At 41.3% G+C, this 21,994-nt stretch overlaps 1 protein-coding gene across 1 annotated transcript; it reads left to right on the plus strand.

The window, feature by feature from the left end:
• The first annotated feature begins 7,782 nt into the window (after positions 1–7,782).
• Positions 7,783–21,490, plus strand: LOC121281362 (torsin-1A-like). Its single transcript, XM_041194296.1, has 6 exons — positions 7,783–7,866; positions 10,667–10,841; positions 14,555–14,820; positions 16,325–16,500; positions 17,220–17,347; positions 19,290–21,490. Exons 2-6 carry the CDS (start codon positions 10,709–10,711, stop codon positions 19,529–19,531), a joined length of 945 nt encoding a protein of 314 aa, XP_041050230.1. The 5' UTR covers positions 7,783–7,866; positions 10,667–10,708; the 3' UTR covers positions 19,532–21,490.
• The last annotated feature ends 504 nt before the right edge of the window (positions 21,491–21,994 follow it).

Here is a 21,994-nt window from a genome sequence, read left to right on the forward strand (position 1 = left end):
CTATATTATAACAGCCAACTTGGGAGATCAGGAAATTATCTCTCAGCAGTGACTTTCTTTCCTTTCTGCATCTCAAGAATCTCAAAGCATCAATGTAAAAAAACTTCTCCTAAAACTAAAAGTGGCCAAGAGTGTGTGTTTTTAGTGCCCTTGGTGTGTAATGCCAGGACTAATATTTTCACACCGAGCTTTGGAAAATTACACCCTTTGCTTTCCTGCATCCTTTGCCTCCTTTAAGCTACCAGGACTTGAACACTCAGTCAACTGAACATTAACATTAACACTCATCCTGTTCTGTTGACTACTGAGTGTCAGATTAGATCACATGCAACAACTCCTGATGTGAAACAGGCCCTGGTTTGTAGCTCCTGTACCACAGGGCCCTGGCTTAATTGTAGCTTCTGTATCACATGGACCTAGTTTGTAGCTCCTGCATCGCAGGGCTCTGGCATTTGGCTCCTGTGCTAGAGGGGCCTGGCTTTCCTGTACCACAGGGCCCTGTTGCTCCTACACCGCAGGCCCTGGCTTGTAGCTCCTCCAAAAAGCCCTGGTAAGTTGCACCACATGGCCCTAGATTCAAATCCTGTACCAAAGGCCCTGGCTTGTAGCTCCTGCACGCAGCACCCTAGCTGGTAGCTCCTGCCACGGGGCCTTGGCTAGCAACTGTATTTGAGTCCTGAACCACAGGGTGATAGCTGGTAGCACCTACATCTCAGGGCCAATTGGAACACAGTACAAGTCCTTAAGAACAGAGCCCTGGCTTGTAGCTCCAGCATCGCATGGGCCCTAGCTGATAGCTCTTGCACCACAAGGCCTGGTTATATCTGTTGCGGTAACGAATAAAGTTTTTTAAAAACGTACAAGACAGTAAATTGCCTCTTTTTTCATATACTTTCCAAATTGCAATTGACACTATTTGCATCCTTATGGTTGCATTTAATGTGCCCAACATCTGTAGTAGTTAGTCACATAGAATTAGAATCTAGATCACAATTCTCCAATATGCAGTGTGATCATTTTATAATAATTGTTTAACTTACTTATAGAGAAAGGTCTGTTCATGAATAAAATAGAATGTACTTACAAAAAAACTTTCTTTAATGGTTAAAAAGTAGAAAGCCAGTTTTAATACATAAATTAAGGCCTTTGCATAGGATCTCCCCAACTTGCTATGATGCTCTCTGGTACCATCAACAGGGAGTTTGTCACCTTCTGATAGCAGCTCTACTGAACCAGCATGCCCCAGGCTTCAGAGACTCTGTACCCCAGGAAAACAGGCTCTTGGTTGGGAAACCCCTTCAACATAATTTATGGAACTTATCCTCTTTTTTTTAAATGTAACAAGTTTCACTAACTAAATAAATTTTACATTGATTGCTACAGTGTATGCCATTTGTCCGCACATATGCGACGTGCACTTTAGGAAAGATGTTGAGGGTGCAGAGGAGGTTTACTCGAATGCTACCAAGGATGAAAGATTTGGTTGCTTGGAGAGACTGGGGCTGTTCTCCTTAGAGCAGCGAAGGTTAAAGGGATATTTAATAGAGGTGTTCAAAATCTTGAAGGATTTTGATACAGGAGAAACTGTTTCCAGTGACAGAAAGGTTGTTAACCAAAGGACACAGATTTAAGGCGATTGGCAAAAGAACCAGAGGTGACAAATTTCACACAGCGAGTCGTTATGAACTGGAATGTGCTGCCTTGAAAGCGTGGTGAAAGAAAATTCAATAGTAGCTTTCAAAAGGGAGTGGAAAAATACTTGAAGGGGAAAAGAATTTGCATTGCTTTGAGGAAAGGGCAGGAAGTGAAATTAATTGGATAGCTCTTTCAAAAAGCCAGCAGAGGTATGTTGGGCTGAATGGCCTCCTTCTGCATTATTATATTATTCTAGCTTGGCAAATGATTTATTGACTTGTGGTCTGTGGCTAAAAGGTCAAAATCCCTTGAAGCACAGGACAATCAATCCCTCTGCAGTCCTGATTAATTGTGTGAACATCTGGACTAGTTTACCCCAAAGACACAGTTAGACAAAGCTGCTGAATAACAACAAAAACAACTTATATTTATATAGTGCCATTATCATAATAAAATATCCCGAGGTGTTTCACAGGAGCATTATAAAACAATGATGACACCAGGCCACATAATGAGAAATTAGGTTAGATCACCAACAGCTACTGAGGAGAAAAATGGCACCTGATATGAGATTCTGAATGCATTTTGAGAGAGGGGGCATCCTTTGGCCCTTTATGCAATCTGAGTCTATCTGCATAGATATTCCCTGTTACAAACATGAACACAGAAATTTACAATGGGAATAAAATGGGCACACAAATAGTAAGAAAAATGTAACAACAAGATGTGAAGTGTCATAGATTGAAAGTCCACACAGATATGAGTGTTTTACAGAGCGATATAGTTATACTGAAGGATCTGCCAATGCAGACCAGTAATAATACCAGGCTCTAGGAACTTTGCTCTGACCTACCTCAAATACAAACCCCCCACCCCACCCCCTCACCCTGCACCCATCCCCCACCACCCCCATCAATGCACCATTCAGTACAGAAGAAAAATATCAGGTCCTCAGGGCTTTACAAAACATGACACATTTCCCAGAGCAAATCAGCAACAATACCAGGTACTTAGAGCTTTACCAGATCAGCATTATCCCCTTTTGCTAAGATCAGCAACAATACCAAGCATTTTGAGCTCTGTTGGTCCCCTAATCCCCCAAACCACAGATCCAAAATGTTTTCAAGATTTACTGGCCCAGTCTAATGGCCCCAAAGCAAGTTAAAGGGTACAACAGGTCCCCAGTCCTTTAACAAACCTTTAACAGTGCATGTTAGACTCACTACACAGTTTTACTGGCAGCTGCAGTCTTGTGATCAGGCACTTTATTACATATTGTGCATTTTTAGTGGGTTTTTTTAAAAAGCCTTGATGTCTGTATTAGTGCTGGATACTTTCCAAATTAAAACTTAAGATACAGGTATTTATTTTGGTGGCCAGCTGGGACTCAGTGGGTAGCACTTGCATCTCTGCGTCAGAAGGTTGTGGGTTTAAGTCCCAATCCAGACACATACCTCAGGCTCACATTCCAGTGCAGTACTGAGGGAATGCTGTACTGTCTTTCAGGTGAGGCATTAAACCGTCTGTCCTCTCAGATATTCCATTGCACTATTTTGAAGGCCAGGGAAGTCTTCCTCAGAGTCTTGGGTGACATTTGGCCCTCAACCAACATCACTAAGAACGGGCTATCTAGTCATTATCTCATTGCTGTATGTGGAGGCTTGCTGTTTACAAACTAGCTACCGTATTTCCTATATTATAACAGCACTGAGGAAGGAAAAAGTACTTTGTTAGCTGTAAAGTGCTTTGGGGCACCCTGAGGCTAAATAAATGCAAGTCACGCAAGTTTAGGGAACTTATTGTGACTTCACATTATTATTTATATTTTTAAAAAATTTAAAAAGAAAAAATTGCATTTATATAGCACTTTTCGGGATAACCAGACATTTCAAAGCACTTGACAGCCAGGAGTACTTTTGACATGTAGTCACTGTTGTAATGTAGGAAACGCAGCAGCCAATTTGCACACAACAAACTCCCACAAACAGCAATGTGATAATGGCCAAATAATCTATTTTTGTTATATTGATTGAGGGATAAATATTGGGCAGGACACTGGGGAGATCTCCTCTGTTCCTTTTCGAAACAGTGCCATCCAAGCAGGCAGATAGGGACCTCAGTTTAATGTCTCATCTGAAAGACGGCACCTCCAACAGTGCAGCGCTCCCTCAGTACTGCACTGGAGAGTCACCCTTGATTTTTGCACTCAAGCCCTGGAGTAGGTCTTGAACCTAGAAGCTTGTGACTCGGTTTTGAGGAGAGAAGCACACACAATGCTTATCTCTTTAGAATCACATTATAGGACAAAATGTAAACTCAAAACTAAGATGCTGTGCCAATGAAAATATGAGCAATTTAAATAGTCATTGAGGAAATACAAATCAATGCTTTAAAGTTAAGGGTCTGAGGCCCTCTAGTGATGCTACATAAGAAAGCAAACAATGTATGCAAAATGACTTTTACTTCAAACAGGACTAAAGGGAAATGTGGAACTCGGAAAGAAAGAGCATCATTAAATCAGAGCATGTCTTTGTTTTCACCAGCCATGCTAAGTAAACCTGCTCTCAGTTACAGATTACGGTGCCACTTTCACATTTCCATTCCCGCACAAGAACAAATTGTCTACCTTCTGTGTGTGCAGGAAGCATGAAGACAGATGGCAGGGTCGCTAATCTCATCTGTTAAAAGGACTTCATTGTTTTGATAACAGAACAGAATGCACCAGCGATCTTTAACCTCCCCAATCCTCTAGGTTTCTATACTGCCCTACGTTATCACTTCATAATGCTCTGTTTAATAACACAAGAGAAAAAAACACCCCCAATTTTTCTTTCAAGTAGGTCCTTTGGCCAGGAATTCAATAGAGAACTATGCAGAGCTATTGAACTGTTCCTCTCTTTTGTGACTTCTATTGAAGAACTGACAATGAAAAACTGGTGTCTTAAAAAGCAATGATTTCAGAGTAGATTGTGCCTATTCTCTCTGGTTGTCACTCCCTGGCCACACTCTGGTGTCTTCAGGAGCATGAGAGGGCTGCATTGATAAAGAAATGCTTTCTGCAGTGGAATCTAGAAAAGTGTAAGCTAAAAACCTCAGAGAATCGCTTTCTTCTCCCAGTTTCAAGGGAAAAATACCCTACCCCATAAAATCTGTGACCGTGGGAGAAGTAGGAACATTAGGAAGAGGAGTTGGCCATTCTTCCCCATAAGCCTGCCATGCCATTTAATAAGATCATGGATGATCTGCACCCCATTTCCATTACTCACCTTTGCTCTATATCAATGATACCCTTACCCTATAAAAATCCATCGATCTCTGTCTTGCAAGCTCCAACCCTAACCCTAATCCCAGCTTCCATAGCTTTTGGGGGGAAAAGAATTCCAGATTTCCACTACCTTTTGTGCGAAAAGATACTTCCTGATTTCACTCCTTAACTCAGCATTCAGGAAGCTGCTTTCCGATTGCCCTGCTTCTCCACAAGCTTCTCTACACTGGTACCTTGCTGATAGATTCCATAGTATGACAAAGAAAGGTTGTAACATTGTGCCACTTATCCACTAGTTACCCACTAAAATTGGGGGTTGGTGTATTCAGGTGTATGTGAATTTTTAATGGCATGATAAATCTTAATTACTGATAAGCAGCCTCTATGACCCTGCAAATTTACTTCTACAAATGTGGAATTTCATTCCTTCAGAATTTAATTATTGTTAGAGATCTTTTTTAAACTTTTTTTTCTGTTGTCTTTTATCGCTCTTTCTTAATCCTATCTTTCTTTCCCTCATTTTCTTTTGCTTGCTGTGCGTGAGTTTACAATGAACTAAATATCCAAATTTATAAAAACAAAAAGAAAGACTTACAATTGCATAACACCTTTTACAACCACTGGATGTCGCAACTCAGTTTACAGGCAATGAAGTGCTTTTTGAAGTGTAGTCACTGTTGTAATGTTAGAAAATGCGGCAGGCAATTTGTGCACCACAAGCTTCCACAAACAGTAAGGTGTAATGGCAAGATCATCTATTTGTGTGTTGTTAGTTGGGGGATAAATATTGGCCAGGACACTGGAGATCACTTCCCTCCTCTCCTTTGAAATGATGCCATGGGATCTTTTACACTCATCTGAGAAAGCAGACAGGGTCTTGATTTAATGACTCAGCTTCAAGATAGCACCTCTGACAGTGCCACCCTCTCCCAGTACGATACTAGAGTATCAGCCTAAATTGCTTTGCTCAAGTCCTGGAGTGGGACTTGAACCCATAACCTTCTTACACAGGGTCGTGCCTGTTAACCACCAAGGAACAGCTGACTTCCTGGTTCAAACTCTGTGTGTCTCAGTGAGAATTCTTGAATCTGATTAGTCGAAGAATCACCTTATTACTTGACCTGCTGCCACACACTACAGGGGGGTAGAGGGCACCGTGCTGCAAAGGATCTCTCACTATTATAAGCTGCAGTTCAAAAGCCCGTGAAGAGTAGAAGGTTAGGCAGTTGGTAGTGTAACAAAGTGCAAATGCCATCCCTTTGTTGCTGACTGCAACACTCTGGTGAATGGATTTCGACCTACTGTCCAAACCTCCAATAAGGATTTGACACCACGTTGTTAACACAAACTGAGAAGCCAATGTTGAATAGACTGCTAGCTTGAATTTCTGTTTGAAACTCCATTCTGGTTACTAGCCCACAGACTGGTGACATAAATATGCGGTCAGGCGCAGATCCATTCGAGATTTTTTACTTGTAAAGACAGACGTGCGAACCAAAGTTTCAATGGATGTTAAACAAAGCTTTACAATAAACAAGTGTTCTGCAGGGAAAGGAACCTTTGGGAATGGCCTTTAGGAAAGAGATTGTAGGAAAACATGGACCTTGGCAGCTCCCTTCCAATCACATTACCCAATCAATTGTTCTTATCCCTCTACCCTTTGTCCCCATCAAGTATTCTGCACCTTCACCACTCCACAAACCCTCTCAAACCTACTACCTCACGAACACCTCTACTTCTTTCTCTCTGAATTACCCACTTTAACTCTTTTACCCTCCCTTATCTGTCACTCCACTGACACTCAGCTCACTCTAATCCTCCAACTAATTATCCTCACTTTCTACTTTTGTTAGAATATTTCATGTTTTAAGAAAATAGATAATTTACCTTTTCTGTCAACAAATACAAGTGAAATTACTGGATTTAAAATTCAACAGTTTTTAAATATCAGTTGAACTAACATTAGCTTGGGGAAAGACACTTGTAACACAAACATCAACATGACAGGCCGTGTTTTCAACTGGTAACTACAGGGATGGATCTGTCCTGGGGAGCAAGGGTTGAGGGGTGGGGGGGGGGGGGGGGGAGTTGATGGGCAGTGGTAGGAGGTACAGAACAGAGAAAAAGGGGTAGGGTTGGTGGGAGGAGTGGAGGGGGGTTGGAAAGCAATAGAGAGGAAGGTTGGAGAGGAGGATTTTGGGGAGATGGAGTTGGGGGTTAGAAAGAAGGGAGGGTCAGAGGTTAGACAGGAGGGAAAGTGGGGGTTGAAGCGGAGGGAGTGGGTGGGGTTGGAGGGGGATGAAGGAGTGGAGAGGGAGATGAGAACGTGTAGAGGGGGTAGGGAGGTTTTGGGAATGTGGGGGAATGAAGAGGTGGTTCGGAAGTACAGGATGTGCATGGAGAGGTTGCGAACGACAGAGTGGTGGATGAGGGGACTAGGAGGATGAGGTGGAGAAGGGGTTGAGGGGTATACAGTGGATTAGGAAGGTTGAGTTGAGCAGAGAGAGAGTGATGGATATTGTGGATGTGTGGATTGAAAGTGGGGTGAGGGTTGGATAAGTTAGTTACGGAGAGGTTGAGGGAGATAGTGTGGAGTGGCAGGTGGGGGATTGAGCAGATGGTGGGGGGGAAGTAAGGGGTTTGGCAGTGAGGGGGATACAGGCATGGGGTGGGAGGAGTGCTAGATGTGGTCAGTGAGGGTGATTGTGTTGGCTGATGCGAGAGACAGGTAGTGAATGAGCAGGTCGGGTTCGTTGGGGAAGGAGTGAGGGGGTTTGGGTTTGCTGGGGAGGGGATGAGGGAGTTGGGGAGTGTGAGTGTTGGGTCTCTGTCCTCTCCCTGGGTAAATTTGTCAGTAGGAGGATCGTTTCAATCTGGCTTGTCGGTCCGGAAGTGAATTCAAACTTTCGTTTTCTCTTTCGCTTGTTCTTTGCGAATCTGTTTTACAATCGACATCGCTGCAATTTGTAAGTTTTATTTGCTAAAGAAACGATTCATTTTCATTTCCCGGCCGGGGTGGGAATCGCAGTGCCAGAAGTTTGAGACAATTTTGTTCAGAAAGTATTAAATTTTCTCTTTCCTGGCGCGATGCATTTCCGCTTCATGAACCATGCAAAATCTTAAACTATAAGTAGAGCAGATAAAAGTATCAGGTGTAATATTAGAACTGGATCCTTAAACTTCGAAGTAAATTAACATAGGCTTTTCATATACAGTTGCCCATTTTGAAGACTTGCGTTTATATGGCACCTTTCAGTGAGTTTCAAAACACAGGCTCAGTAGCACGGCATCCTACTTGCACAAAGCAAGATCCCACAATCAGCAATGTAGTACTGACCAGATAATCCGTTTTAATGATGTTGATTGAGGGATCAATATCGGCCAGAACACAGAGGATAACTCCCCTACTCTTCTTCGAAATTGTGGGATCTTTTAAATCCGTTCCAGACAGCAGATGGGGCCTCAGTTCAAGGTCTCATTCAATAGTGCAGCACTTACTCAGTACTGCACTGGAGCATCAGCCCAGATTTTGTGTTCAATTGTCAGGAGGGGAGCTTGAACCTCCAACCCTCTGGCTCAGAGGGAAGAGTGCTCCCCTCTGTACCCCTGCTGGCATGTTTTACTTCATTGTATTATCACGAGAAACCGAAAATCTAATAAATACTAGTCATCACGGATTTCCAAAGAGAAAGTCATGTTTACAAGCCTTAGTAAATTTTTTGAAGAGGTAGCAGAAAGAGTAGGCAAGGTTAATGTCATAGATGTATTACATTTGGATTTTCAGACCGTCTTTGATAGGGTACCCCACGTAAGACTAAAGTCAGAGAATGGATAGCAAGAAGGCTACAAAACAAACAAAAAGAGAGGACCGAATGGCCTACCTGTATTCCTAAATTCCTATGGATAGGGAGGATGGGTTAAGGGTTGTTACTTAGACTGGCAAAAGGTGGGCAGTGTTGTTCCTCAGGGATTGGCACTGAGGTGACTGTTATTCATAATTTGCTTTAACATTCTGGACTTGGGAATCAGAAGTATAGGTGGGTAAGGGGTGATTTTCCCAGGCCCTTGGAGGTGGGTTTGGAGGTAGCAGAGTGGGCTTGGAAAATTAGAACAAATGTCTTTAGAAGGAATGCGGATGTATTTGCTGCTTTTCCCAAAGCCGGCTTGTGCACGTGTCCGGCAATCCACTCAGTGGTGTTGTTATTGAATCAACTGGCAACCTTTTTGCCAGGAAAAGAGTGTTTTACCAGTGGCACATGGGATCTCCATAGTCTCTGCTACTCATTAACTCACAGGTGGTCAGTGCACAATGGGAGGTTGAAGTAGCGTGAAAACAACATGCAATCTGAACATTAAAATCAGCATGAGGTCATCCATAGGCAGAGACTCACTATTGCAAGAGCAGCTCCTGGAGACTGCAGTCACAGACAGTGCTGGAGGGTGCAGAGATGGCTACCTGATCCTTAGCCTTCTCATGCATCCCTCCTCTCTTGTGCCATTCACTTCAGCAGCATTCTCACTGCAGCCACAGTGAACGCTGCTAAATCTGCTAAAGCCCTGTAAATCTTGCGCCTCCCACCTCCTCAACCTGCCCACCATCTTTAGTTGGACAGTGATCCTGGAGGCAGGCTTAATTGGGTTCTTCCAGGGCAATTGGACCTGCAGACTCGTAACTACGGTGAACTGGGTCGTGACTCGAAAGTTGTCCTGACATCTGGAATAAAACCAGGTTGGGAAAATTCAGCCCATAATTTCTAAATTTGAGGACGACACTAAATTGGAGGATGTAGTCAATAAAAAGAGAGACTGTGACAAAATACAAGACACAGATAAACTTGCAGAATGGGCATTTAGTTGTTGAATTAAGTTCAGTATAGGTGATGATGAAATAAAAAGCCACATATCCAAGTTTGCTGATGTCACAAAGATAGATGGCATTATAAGCAGTATAGGTGAAAACTGTAAAATTGCAAAGAGATATTGGTAAGTGAATGGGCAGAATTGTGGCAAATGAATTTCAATGTAGGCGAATATGAGGCCATTCACTTTGGACCTAAAAAGAATAGAACAGGATACTTTCCAAATGGTGAAAAGCTAGAAACGACCTGGGAGTCAGGTCCATATATCATTAAAATGCTGGGAATAGGTACAGAAAATAATCGAACAGTCTGATGGAATGATGCTCTTTATATCTAGAGGACTAAAATACTAGGAGGTAGAAATTATACTACAGCTATTTAAGCCCTGGTTAGACTACACCTGGAGCAATGTGAGCAATTCTGAGGAGCACACCTTAGAATGAATACATTGGTCTTAGAAAGAGTGCTTGGTAGATTTATTGGAATAATATCTGAACTCCAATGGTTAAATTACGAGGAGAGATTAACCAAACTAGGGTTGTATTCTCTGGAATTTAAAAGGTTAAGGTGTGATTTGATCAAAGTTTTCAAGGTATGAAGGGGAACAGATAGGGTCGAGAGAAATTATTTCTGCCGGTTTGAACATTTAGGAACAGGAAGCATTGTCTAAAAACCAGAGCTAGAATTTTCAGGGATGAAATTAGGAAACACTTCTTCACAGAAGGGAGTACCAGTCTAGATTTTGTACTCAAGTCAGAGAAGTGAGACTCCCACAATCTGCTGACTGAGAGGCAGGAGTGTCACAGCTAACATGCTTGAAGACCACCACTGTTAAAAGCTACGATATATTTAGCAAATTCATCGGAACTGCCACTTAATTTTTCAAAATGTCTCCTTTGTTTTTCAGTCATTTACATGATAGAACTTACCAAGAGCAGACCTACCAGACATGGCAAAGCTGAATGGTGCATACTTTGTTGGAACAGGTTTAGGAGTGGTGATAGCACTAGTGGGAATTCTCATCTATTGCTTTATCAGCATTGAGTGCTGTGATTGTCATTGGATATCACTGGATGAAGAAGGTCAAGTTTTAAATTAAACTGCTTTCTAACTGTACATTTTAGTTTTATTGAAATGATGACAACTGTGGAAAATGTCTTTGTTTCTAGTCTTGACTATTCCAGTGCTCTCTGGGCTGGCCTCATGTCCTTCATCCTGCGTAAGCATTCGTTCATCCAAACTTCTGCTCCCCGTATCCTAACACACAACAAATCACATCCAACTATCACTCTCTGTGCTCGGTGACCCTGGTCCAGCAATGCCTCGATTTTAAACTTCTCGTTTCTCTGTGACCTCACCCCTCCATATCTCTGTGAGCTCCTCCAGCTCTACAGCACCCCCCAAGATCTCTGCGCTCCTCTAATTATGACCTGTTGTGGATGCCCAATTTTAATTTCCCTATGGCAGCCATGCCTTCAGATGCCTGGGCCCTAAGGTCTGTAATTCTCCCCCCCTCCCCCCCCGGCCCCCCACCACCATAAACCTCTCCACTACTTGACCTCCCCCTCTTTAAGACAGTCCTCAAAACCTTCCTTTTGGACAAAGTTTTTGGTCATCTGTCCTCATATCTTATGTGGCTCAGTGCCAAATGTTGTTTTATTATCACTCCTGTGAAGTGCCTTGGGACATTTGACTATGTTAAGGGTGCTATATAAATGTAAACTGTTGTGGTTCATCTATCCTTGGACCAACATTCCTCTTTCTCAGATATTATATCAGGCATAACTAACTAAAAATCAAGCTTCAACAAAAATACTAGAGAAACAAAGGATATCAAAGTCTCCATGATTTCTGACCTGATGATACTTTCACAGAACCACAGAATTGTTACAGTGTAGAAGGAGGCCATTCGGCCCATGGTGTCTGTATCGGTTCTCTGAGCATTTTAATTTAGTGCCAATCTCTTTGTTTGATGCAAGTGTATTCTTGCTATAGCTTCAGTGAGAATATCATCAAGCTGCCACTGTAAGGACAAGTGATATGTGACAATGAAAAGCAATGATTTCAGAGCAGATTGTGCCTATTCTCTCTGGTTGTCACTCCCTGGCCACACTCTGGTGTCTACAGGAGCATGAGAGGGCTGCATTGATAAAGAAATGCTTTCTGCAGTGGAATCTAGAAAAGTGTAAGCTAAAAACCTCAGAGAATCACTTTCTTCTCCTAGCTTCAAGGGAAAAATACCCTACCCCATAAAATCTGTGACCATGGGAGAAGTAGGAATATTAGGAAGAGGAGTTGGCCATTCTTCCCCATAAGCCTGCTCTGCCATTTAATATGATCATGGATGATCTGCACCCCATTTCCATTACTCACCTTTGCTCCATATCAATGATACCCTTACCCTATAAAAATCCATCGATCTCTGTCTTGCAAGCTCCAACCCTAACCCTAACCCCAGCTTCCATAGCTTTTGGGGGGGGGAAACGAATTCCAGATTTCCACTACCTTTTGTGTGAAGATACTTCCTGATTTCACTCCTTAACTCAGCATTCAGGAAGCTGCTTTCCGATTGCCCTGCTTCTCCACAAGCTTCTCTACACTGGTACCTTGCTGATAGATTCCATAGTATGACAAAGAAAGGTTGTAACATTGTGCCACTTATCCACTAGTTACCCACTAAAATTTGGGGGTTGGTGTATTCAGGTGTATGTGAATTTTTAACGGCATGATAAATCTTAATTACTGACAAGTAGCCTCTATGACCCTGAAAATTTACTTCTACAAATGTGGAATTTCATTCCTTCAGAATTTAACTATTGTTAGAGATCTTTTTAAAACTTCTTTTTCTGTTGCCTTTTATCTCTCTTTCTTAATCCTATCTTTCTTTCCCTCATTTTCTTTTGCTTGCCGTGTGTGAGTTTACAATGAATTAAATATCCAAATTTATAAAAACAAAAAGAAAGACATACAATTGCATAACATTTTTACAACCACTGGATGTCGCAACTCAGTTTACAGGCAATGAAGTGCTTTTTGAAGTGTAGTTCCTGTTGTAATGTTAGGAAATGCGGCAGACAATTTGTGCACCACAAGCTTCCACAAACAGTAAGGTGTAATGACAAGATCATCTATTTGTGTGTTGTTAGTTGGGGGATAAATATTGGCCAGGACACTGGAGATCACTTCCCTCCTCTCCTTTGAAATGATGCCATGGGATCTTTTACACTCATCTGAGAAAGCAGACAGGGTCTTGATTTAATGTCTCAGCTTCAAGTTAGCACCTCTGACAGTGCAGCTCTCTCTCAGTACAATACTAGAGTATCAGCCTAAATTGCTTTGCTCAAGTCCTGGAGTGGGACTTGAACCCATAACCTTCTTACACAGAGTTGAGTCTGTTAACCACCAAGGAACAGCTGACTTCCTGGTTCAGACTCTGTGTGTCTCAGTGAGAATTCTTGAATTTGATTAGTTGAAGAATCACCTTATTACTTGACCTGCTCCTACACACTACAGGGGGGTAGAGGGCAACGTGCTGCAAAGGATCTCTCACTATTATAAGCTGCAGTTCAAAAGCCCATGAAGAGAAGGGGATAGAAGGCCGCTATTTGTGTCTGCACCGGCTCTCTGAGCATTTTAACTTAGTGCCAATCTCTTTGTTTTATGCATGGGTATTCTTGCTGTATCTTCAGTGAGAATATCACCAAGCTGCCGCTGTAAGGACAAGTGATATAAAAGCCAAATATGGTGGATATTGAAGATCTGAAATAAAAACAGAAATGCTGGAAAAACTCAGCAGGTCTGGCAGCCTCTATGGAGAGAGAAACAGAGTTAACCTTTCAAGTCCAATATGACTTTTTTGAAACACAAGTGATGATGTTTCAACATTTGTTGAATTTTGTATCTCAATTCTTACTGTTAGTTGCTATAGTACAGAGTTTGTAGTGAGAATACGAAAATAACATAGGATTAAATAGGATATATGGCACAGAAATAGGCCATTTGGCCCAACCATAACATTGCCAGACTTAATGCTCCACTCAAGCTTCTGCCTATCTTTCCTCATCTAAATCTATTATCATAATTCTCTATTTCCTTTCCTCTCATCTGCTTGTCTAGCTTCCATTTACTATTTGCAATGTGTCAATACTATTTGCCAGTAAGACTATAGCTTTGATTTTTCCAATATTTAACTACAAGAAATTACAGCTCATCCAAGAATGGATGTTGGACAAATAGTTTGACAATGCAGCGTCAGTGAAAATAAATGGTGGAGAGGTAGAATTGGTTGTCACCAGCATACACCCATTGGAATGTAATGAGCAGCAGTTTTAGTTGTGCCTCAGTTGGTAACATTCTCACATTCAAATCTATTTCCAGAAAGTTGAACACAGAAATCTAGACTGAGGCCCCAATGCAGTACCAAGGGAGTGCTACACTCTCAAAGATGCCATCTTTCAAATGGGACATTAAATCAATGCCCTATCTGCCTTCTCAGGTGGACGTGAGAAATTCCATGGCACTATTTTGAACAAAAGCAGGGGATCTCTCCCCAGTGTCCTGCCCAAATATTTATCCCTCAATCAACATCAGATTATTTGAGTATTATCACATTGTTGTTTTGAGAGCTTGTTGTGTGCAAATTGGCTGCCATCTTTCCTACATTACAATAGTGACTTTCCTTGGAACAGGCTTTGGCTGTAAAATGCTTTGAGATGACCTGAGGTAGTGAAAGATGCTATATAAATGCAATTTTTTACTTATTAACATGACTTTTCTTTGCTGATTTTTAATATAGGATTAGAGAAGGATTTCACACACAAACTGTTTGGACAGCACATTGCAAGTGAAGTGATCGTTAAAGCGATTAAAGGTTCTTTAAGTATCCCTGATCCCAAGAAACCCCTCACCATGTCTCTACACGGTTACAGTGGCACTGGCAAGAACTTCGTTGGTCAACTAATAGCACGGAACCTTTACAAAAATGGAATGAAAAGCCAATATATCCACGTATTTGTGTCTACTCTCCATTTCCCTCATGTTCAACTCACTGACCAGTATCAGGTAATTGCTGTGTTATAATTATGATTAGTAAGCTGTTCCATGTAATGAAGATTCTTGGTATTATAAACTCACAGATACATTATTCTGCAAAACCCATGAAAATCCTGATTTTTGTTTAGTTTTTAACGCTAGATGATCCCTGAACTGAAGTTTGTATTATTTTGTTTTGTTCCTTCATTTATCATGGGACTTCTAGAACATGTACTAATAATTGTAGGTTATCTTCTTTCCTTCAATGTCGCTGGGTCAAAATCCTAGAATTCTCTCCCTAACTGCTTGAGTGGGAGCACCTTCCCCACGCAGGCGGCAGCCATTCAAGTAGGCAGCTCACCAACACCTTCTCAAGGGCAATTAAGGATGGAGATTAATAAATACTTTGTTAGCGGCGTCTATATCCTAAGAATTCATTTTAAACACCCCTACTTAATTGAAAGCATCCCTCTTCCTCCAAGATTGAATCTTAAACTGCCTGCCTATCCCAAACAGAAACCCAACACTATTAGCTAGAGCAGCACTACAGTTCCATTTTACATTTGAGCCAATATACTGTACTAAATTTCATGGCTTGTCAGCCAAAACTCGATGATGTCAGGTGTTTTTGCAGAGGTAGTGTTGGGTTGGGGTGGTGGGTGGTGGCTGTTACGGTTGGGAGTGGGGGTGTGGGGATTGGGAGTGGAAAGGTGTTACCAGCTTCCCTGGGATTTTTGGCTGCTTTAGATACCTGAACAAAATTGGTAAATTGCTGTGTGTAGGTGACCTGCCCTTCACGTCAATATGGAGTCCAAACCAAGTGTGGAACACTCAACTTATAGCTGGTTTCCATCTAACAGTAGATGTGATGTGTCCCACCAATTACTTGTAAATGATATTCGGAAGAAATACTTTTTTTGCAATTTGTTCTCTTGCCTAAGAACACAAGAAATTGGCGCAGGAGAAGGCCATTCAGTTCCCCAAGCCTGTTCTGTCATTCAACACGATCATGGCTGATCTTTAACCTGAACTCCACTTTCTTAGACTTTCCCCATATCCCTTGATTTTCTTTCCCCAAAAATCTATCAATCTCATACTTGAATATATCCAACCACTGAGCATCCGCAGCTCTCTGGGGCAGAAAATTTCAAAGATTCACAACCCTTTCAGTGAAGAAATTTCTCCTCATCTCAGTCCTAAATGGCTGGCTTCTTATCCTAAGACGGTGACCCCCTGTGTTCTAGACTCTTCAGTCAGGGGCAACTGTCTCTCAGCATCTACCCTGTCAAGGCCCTTAAGAATTTTATGTGCTTCAATGAGATCGCCTGTCATTCTTATAACCTCCAGAGAGTATCGGCTCATTCTAGTCCATTTTATGAAACTTGAGTTAAATCACAGGAAGGTGATTATTATTGGTCACTTTAAATCATCTTTCAACAAATTAATTACATCAATAAGTGATGTAAATTTTTTTTTAAAACATAGAAGTGAAGCAAAGCCCACTATTCTGGGGCACTTATCTTTTAATTTACAGAATGAGTTACAGATGTGGATACGTGGAAATGTTACACTATGTCCCAGATCAATGTTTATATTTGATGAAATGGACAAAATGCATCCAGGTGTCATCAATGCTATCAAACCTTTCCTGGACTACACCAGTGATGTTGACAAAGTGGATTATCGAAAAGCAATATTCATCTTCTTGAGGTAGGTACGCACAAAGTAACAAGCAGGTTAGACATGACAAAAACTGGGCAGAGATCTTGTTCTTGATCATTAAGCAATAAACCTGGTGAAAAGTCATAATATTTCTAAGTATTGGACAAATGGGACAATTTTACTCTAACCTTCCCTTTGAGAAACCTATGGAATTGGGTGCAATGCTGCTTTTACACTATGCCTGGTTTAATTTTCCATCAAAGTCACTTGAGTGTAATATTGAGCAGGGGGGTAAAGCTGCCATTCCATCTGATCCCACAAGATACCCACCCTGTGAGTTAGGTTAAAAATTGTCCCTTTGTGGTTGGCTCCAAGAGGGACTTAAATGTGAAAATTTGACTATCATGTAGAAGAAATCGTGAATGGCTTTAAAATCACCTCTTTCTGCCATTGCTACATTGAATTACATCAAATCTACAGAACAGAAACAGGCCATTTGGCCCAATGGTCCATGTCAACATTTATGCTCTACATGAGCCTCCCCCACCCTTCCTCATCTAACTCTATCAGTATATCCTTCTAATCCTTTCTCCCTGACATGTACATCTAGCTTCCCCTTAAATGCATCCATACTATTAGTCTCAAGTCCTACATTTTTACCACTCTTTGGATCTCTTGAATTCCCTGTTGGAGTGATGTCTCACTTTATGCTTGTTGATCTTGCTAAGGATGATTAATGACATCTGATTCTCTTTTCCCACAAATAGCAATTCTGGTGGTGATAAGATAAATGAATTTACTTTAAGCATTTTGATGAGTGGAAAGGATAGGGAGAGCATTGAGCTGAGTCAGCTGGAAGAGGAACTCTCCTTGATGGTCTTCAACGATAACAATAGTAAGTGTGCGTTACTCACAAGTGGAGAATAAAACAGAGTACAAAAATACCAGTTGACAAAATGTATTCTGTCTGTTTCACAGTCCCTCCCCACTACACCCTGTTCCTGACTGAAGAATTGTATACATCTTCTACATTGCTTTTGTTCCTTTCCTCAACATTTATAAATCATAGAGTATAATAGTAAGGAAGTAATGATGAAGATTTATAAAACAATGGTTAAGCCTTATCTGAAGTATTTTGTACCCAACTCTGGGCTCCACACTTTAGAAAGGATGCTAAACCTTTAGCGAGTGTGCAGAAAAGATTTGTGAGAATGGTTCGAAGCATTAGGAACTTCAGTTAAGTATATAGATTGGAAAGCCTAAGGCTGTTGCCTGCTGAGAGAGGAAGATTAAGTGGAGATTTGACAGAGGTGTTCAAAATCATGAGGAGTCTGGACAGAGTAGATAGGGGAAATTCCTGTTGGCAGAAGGATTGAGAGCAGAAGGCACCAAATCAAGGTGATTGGCAAAAGAAGCAACGATGACATGAGGAAAAACTATTTTTACGCAGTGAGTGGTTAGGATTTCGAATGCATTGCCTGAGAATTTGGTGAAAGCAAATTCAATCATGGCTTTCAAAACAGAAATGGACAATTACCTGGAGAAGAAAATTGGCAGGGCTACAGGGAAAAGGTGGGTAAGTGGGACTGGTGAGTTGCTCTTGCAGAGAGCCGCCATGGACATCACGGGTTGAATGGCTTCCTTCTGTGCTGTAACCATTTTATAATTCTATGTTAAAAGGAACACTCGAAAATGAAGACCAAAAATGGCCTTGTCCTTAAATATCGGTTAAACAATAAAAGCCCAAAGGGTTAGCACTATGTCTTCTCACTTCTGTGGCCTAGGTTCAAATTCAACTAAGACAAATTAAACAAACTAGGGTTGTGTTCCTTTGAAATTAGAAGGTTATTGGGTAATTTGAATGAAATTTTCAAGATATTAAGAGGAAAAGATAGGGTAAATTGGCAGAATCTATTTTCACTGGTTGGGGAGTCTCGGACTAGGGGGCAGAGTCTAAAAATTAGAACCAGACCATTCAGGAGTGAAATTAGGAAACAATTCTACACACAAAAGGTGGTAGAAGTTTCAAACTCTCTTCCACAAATAGCATTTGATGCTAATCAATTTGCTAATTTTATATCTGAGATAGATAGATTTTTGTTAACTGAACGCATTAAGGGATATGGGGCGAAGATGGGTATTTGGAGTTAAGTCACAGATCAGCTGTGAGCTCTTGGCTCAAGTGGTCAAATGGCCTCCCCCTGTTCCTATAAAGGGTAAATGTCCTCTCCTCAGTCCCAGCCCTAGCCTGCTGGCATCCTGTACCTCTATGTTGAAAGCTCTGACACATTTGTTTCAGTAAAGCAGTGGAGGGTACTAGTGGGCTGACCGAAAAATGCCATGGTGAGCCATGAATGTAGTGATTGAGTCCATGGAGACCCAGCAAATTAACCTATGACTAGCTGAATCATAATGATCAGGTCAAACCTCAACTTTCAATCTCCAGTTAAATAACAAGAGCCAAGGTTGTGGTTGAGGGTTCTCTACAACTTGACTCAGTGCCAGGGAACAGGGAAAAAAAATCTCTAATGCTTCTCTTTTCCGCTCACTAACCTGTGACTCCTGTTGAATCTGTTCCTGTGTATTGATGGGGTGAGGGTAGAATCAGGTTGCTAACATTTACTGTCAAGTCTCACGTGGTCAATGATTACTAGGGCAATGCACTGGATGACAATGAGCATCAGAGTCAATGCCTACGGGAGAGAAGGAGAGGAAAAAATTGGCACTGAAAGGAGGGAGCTAAAAAATATCCTCACTCTGAGAAACATAAAAATGAGCAGAATTATTCATTTTGCTAGCTATATTAACCTTTTTTAAAAAAAACATTTCTCTTACAGATGGGTTCTGGCAGACTAACCTCATCCAAACCAACTTGATTGACTATTTTATTCCCTTCCTACCTCTGGAGTTTAAACATGTCGTGTCATGTGTAAGAGCTGAACTTGCATCCAGAGGAGTGAAGAATGAGAGCATTGTCACCATAATAGCAAGCAGTATGGTCTACTACCCGAAAGAGGAGAAGCTGTTCTCATTGAAAGGTTGTAAGACTGTGGCCTCCAAAGTGAACCTGTACTTTTAAGTCACAAAGCTTACAGGAAGAAGGTTCCACATAGCTCGTTGGTATGGACAGAATCCCTGGGATTGATTGACCGAGGCATTGATCTACTTATGGCTCTGTTAACTGAAACCCCCCCACGATTAGATAATTACCTTGAAAATCACAATGAACAAATGGGTTACTGTCAAGCGTTTTTATGACGTTGTAACACATGGTCCTCTGTAAGCTAAAGAATGAATGATCGTGATGTCTGATTAAGACATAATCTGCAACTGACATTAGAAAATACTTAATTGAACCAATTGAAAGTAACTTGGTTCGTAGAGTCAAATTTTGCTGTAAAGTGTCAGTGAAATGTTTAGGGTGGTTTACACCCATTTTTTAAATCTCAAGATGCACTTAAAGCCATGTTATAAGTATTTTTTTAATTCCAGTTAGCGTGTGTCCCAAATCACTGGCAATTTATTGCTTAACAATTGCTGGTTGATTACAGAAAAATGTCACAGTACAACATATGTAATATTATGAGTAAATTATTATTTAAAAAAAAAACAAATGTAGTGCAGGAGTGTTAGACCTGCTGTGCTGTACTTTTTCTGTGTTTGTTCAATGTGCTAAAGTTTCAAGCTGGGGCCAATTTCCTTGGTCAACAAGACTGTGAAAGCAAGTATCCAACTGAATTAGCTTGCCGCAGGTAACCATTCTGGAAGTGGAGGTGGCTGAGCAGGAAAGATAAGAATGTAGCATAAGAATATCAACAGACTGTGACATACTCTGCAGTCAGAAACCTCCTTGCATAGAGGTTTGTGAAAATGTGGATTGTACTGCCGCAGTAAACCCATAGACGCATAATCAATTGAGGTGTTTAAAGAGCAGGTAGGTGCATCCTTGGGAGGTAGGGCTACTAAGGGAGGTGCAGAACATGACATAGCAAATTGAAAATAAAAGGAGCAGATGCAATGAATATAAATGACGGAGCAGGTTCAATGGGTCCAAAAACGTACTCCTGAACTTATGAGTTTGACTTTTCAATTTGTGTATTTACGCTCAGAATAACAAAGTAACCCCTCTGCTGTGGAATGGGATGGGTGGAGTTGGAGTAGTTTTGTCTGTCAACGCTGACTTTCAGCTTATTACTAAAATACATGGTTCAGGTTGGGTAGGTACTTGGAGCTATGACACAAAGCTAACGAGACCAGTTCGGTGCACTTTTATATGGTTGTGTTTTATTCCCCACCTCCACCCCTAATATTTGTGAATGCTGGGTTGATTAAGGCGGAAAATCAGTGGTAGGATAGGAAATGGAAATCTAGCATTTCTAGTTCAGATACAGCGTTGTCTTGATACAGTGTTAAACTGGATGTACACATGAGATACCTTCACTTCAGAGTCAGATGTGCACCGTCTGCTGCACTAATGGAGCATTACACTTCTATTTTCCTGGGTCCAATAATTCAAACTGCCGTTTTGGCACTCAGTGATGACTTATACACTATGAATCTGCACCTACTAAGATCCTGGATGATTGAGAATCTCAGAACAGCCTAAGAAATGTGATTCAGATTTAGAAAAGTGATTGTTAAATTATCTGCTTGTCTCAGTTGGGAGCACACTTGCCTCTGAGTCAGGAAGTTGTGGGTTCAAGCCCCACTTCAAAACAATTTAGCGTATTATCCATGCTGATGCATTAACTTGGTACTGAGGGTGTGCTGCACTGTGGGCGATGCCATCTTCCAAGCAAGACCATATCTGCCCTCTTGGGTGGACATAAAAGAATCCATTGCACTATTTGAAGAATAAGAGTAAAATCCTGCACTGGCCTGCCCAAAATCTGTTCATCAACTGACAGCACAAAAATTTTTCGTTATTGGTCCTATTGCTGTTTGTGGGACCTTGCTATATGCAAATTAGATGTTGCAAATGCAATTGTATTTAACAGCATTCTGTGACAAAAAAATGAATAAAATAAATTTAAAAGTTTATGTTTTTACAGATTGTTTGTACAGATTGTGGTATCCACACCATCCTCCTGCCGGTCACAAACACTGGCATTTTATTTAGTTGCATGGATTTTATGCCCCTCTCTCCTGCCACAAACTCCAGATCATGAATCTGGAATACAAGACCAGTGGAAGCAGATTCAATAATAACTTTCAAAAGGGACTTGGATAAACACTTGAAAGGAAAAATTTGTAATTTGGGAAAATATCAGGGGGAGTGGGACTAGATAAATTGTTCCTGCAAGAGAGCCAGCCTGGGCTTGATGGGCCAAATGGCCTCCTTCTGTGCTGACACCATTCTGTCTGCCTGTGATTCTATAAGATGGGGGAAAATGCTGGCCTGAGGGTCAAGAATCATCCAAACCAACAATGAAGGGCTTGCTATGGGAAACCATTGCACTATGAGGATGGGCATGTTAGGTGACCAATGGGGGTTATCCAAGGAACTTTCCAAGAATTAATCAGGAATTGAAAGCTAGTTCCA

Source organism: Carcharodon carcharias, chromosome 8 (assembly GCF_017639515.1).
Source record: "Carcharodon carcharias isolate sCarCar2 chromosome 8, sCarCar2.pri, whole genome shotgun sequence".
Taxonomy (NCBI): Eukaryota; Metazoa; Chordata; class Chondrichthyes; order Lamniformes; family Lamnidae; genus Carcharodon; species Carcharodon carcharias.

Coding starts and splice junctions, on each gene's coding strand:
- LOC121281362 (XM_041194296.1), top strand. CDS start 10,709: ATGGCAAAGCTGAATGGTGCATACTTTGTTGGAACAGGTTTAGGAGTG. Junction 10,842..14,554: donor GATATCACTGGATGAAGAAG/GTCAAGTTTTAA, acceptor TTTTTAATATAG/GATTAGAGAAGGATTTCACA. Junction 16,501..17,219: donor GCAATATTCATCTTCTTGAG/GTAGGTACGCAC, acceptor TCCCACAAATAG/CAATTCTGGTGGTGATAAGA.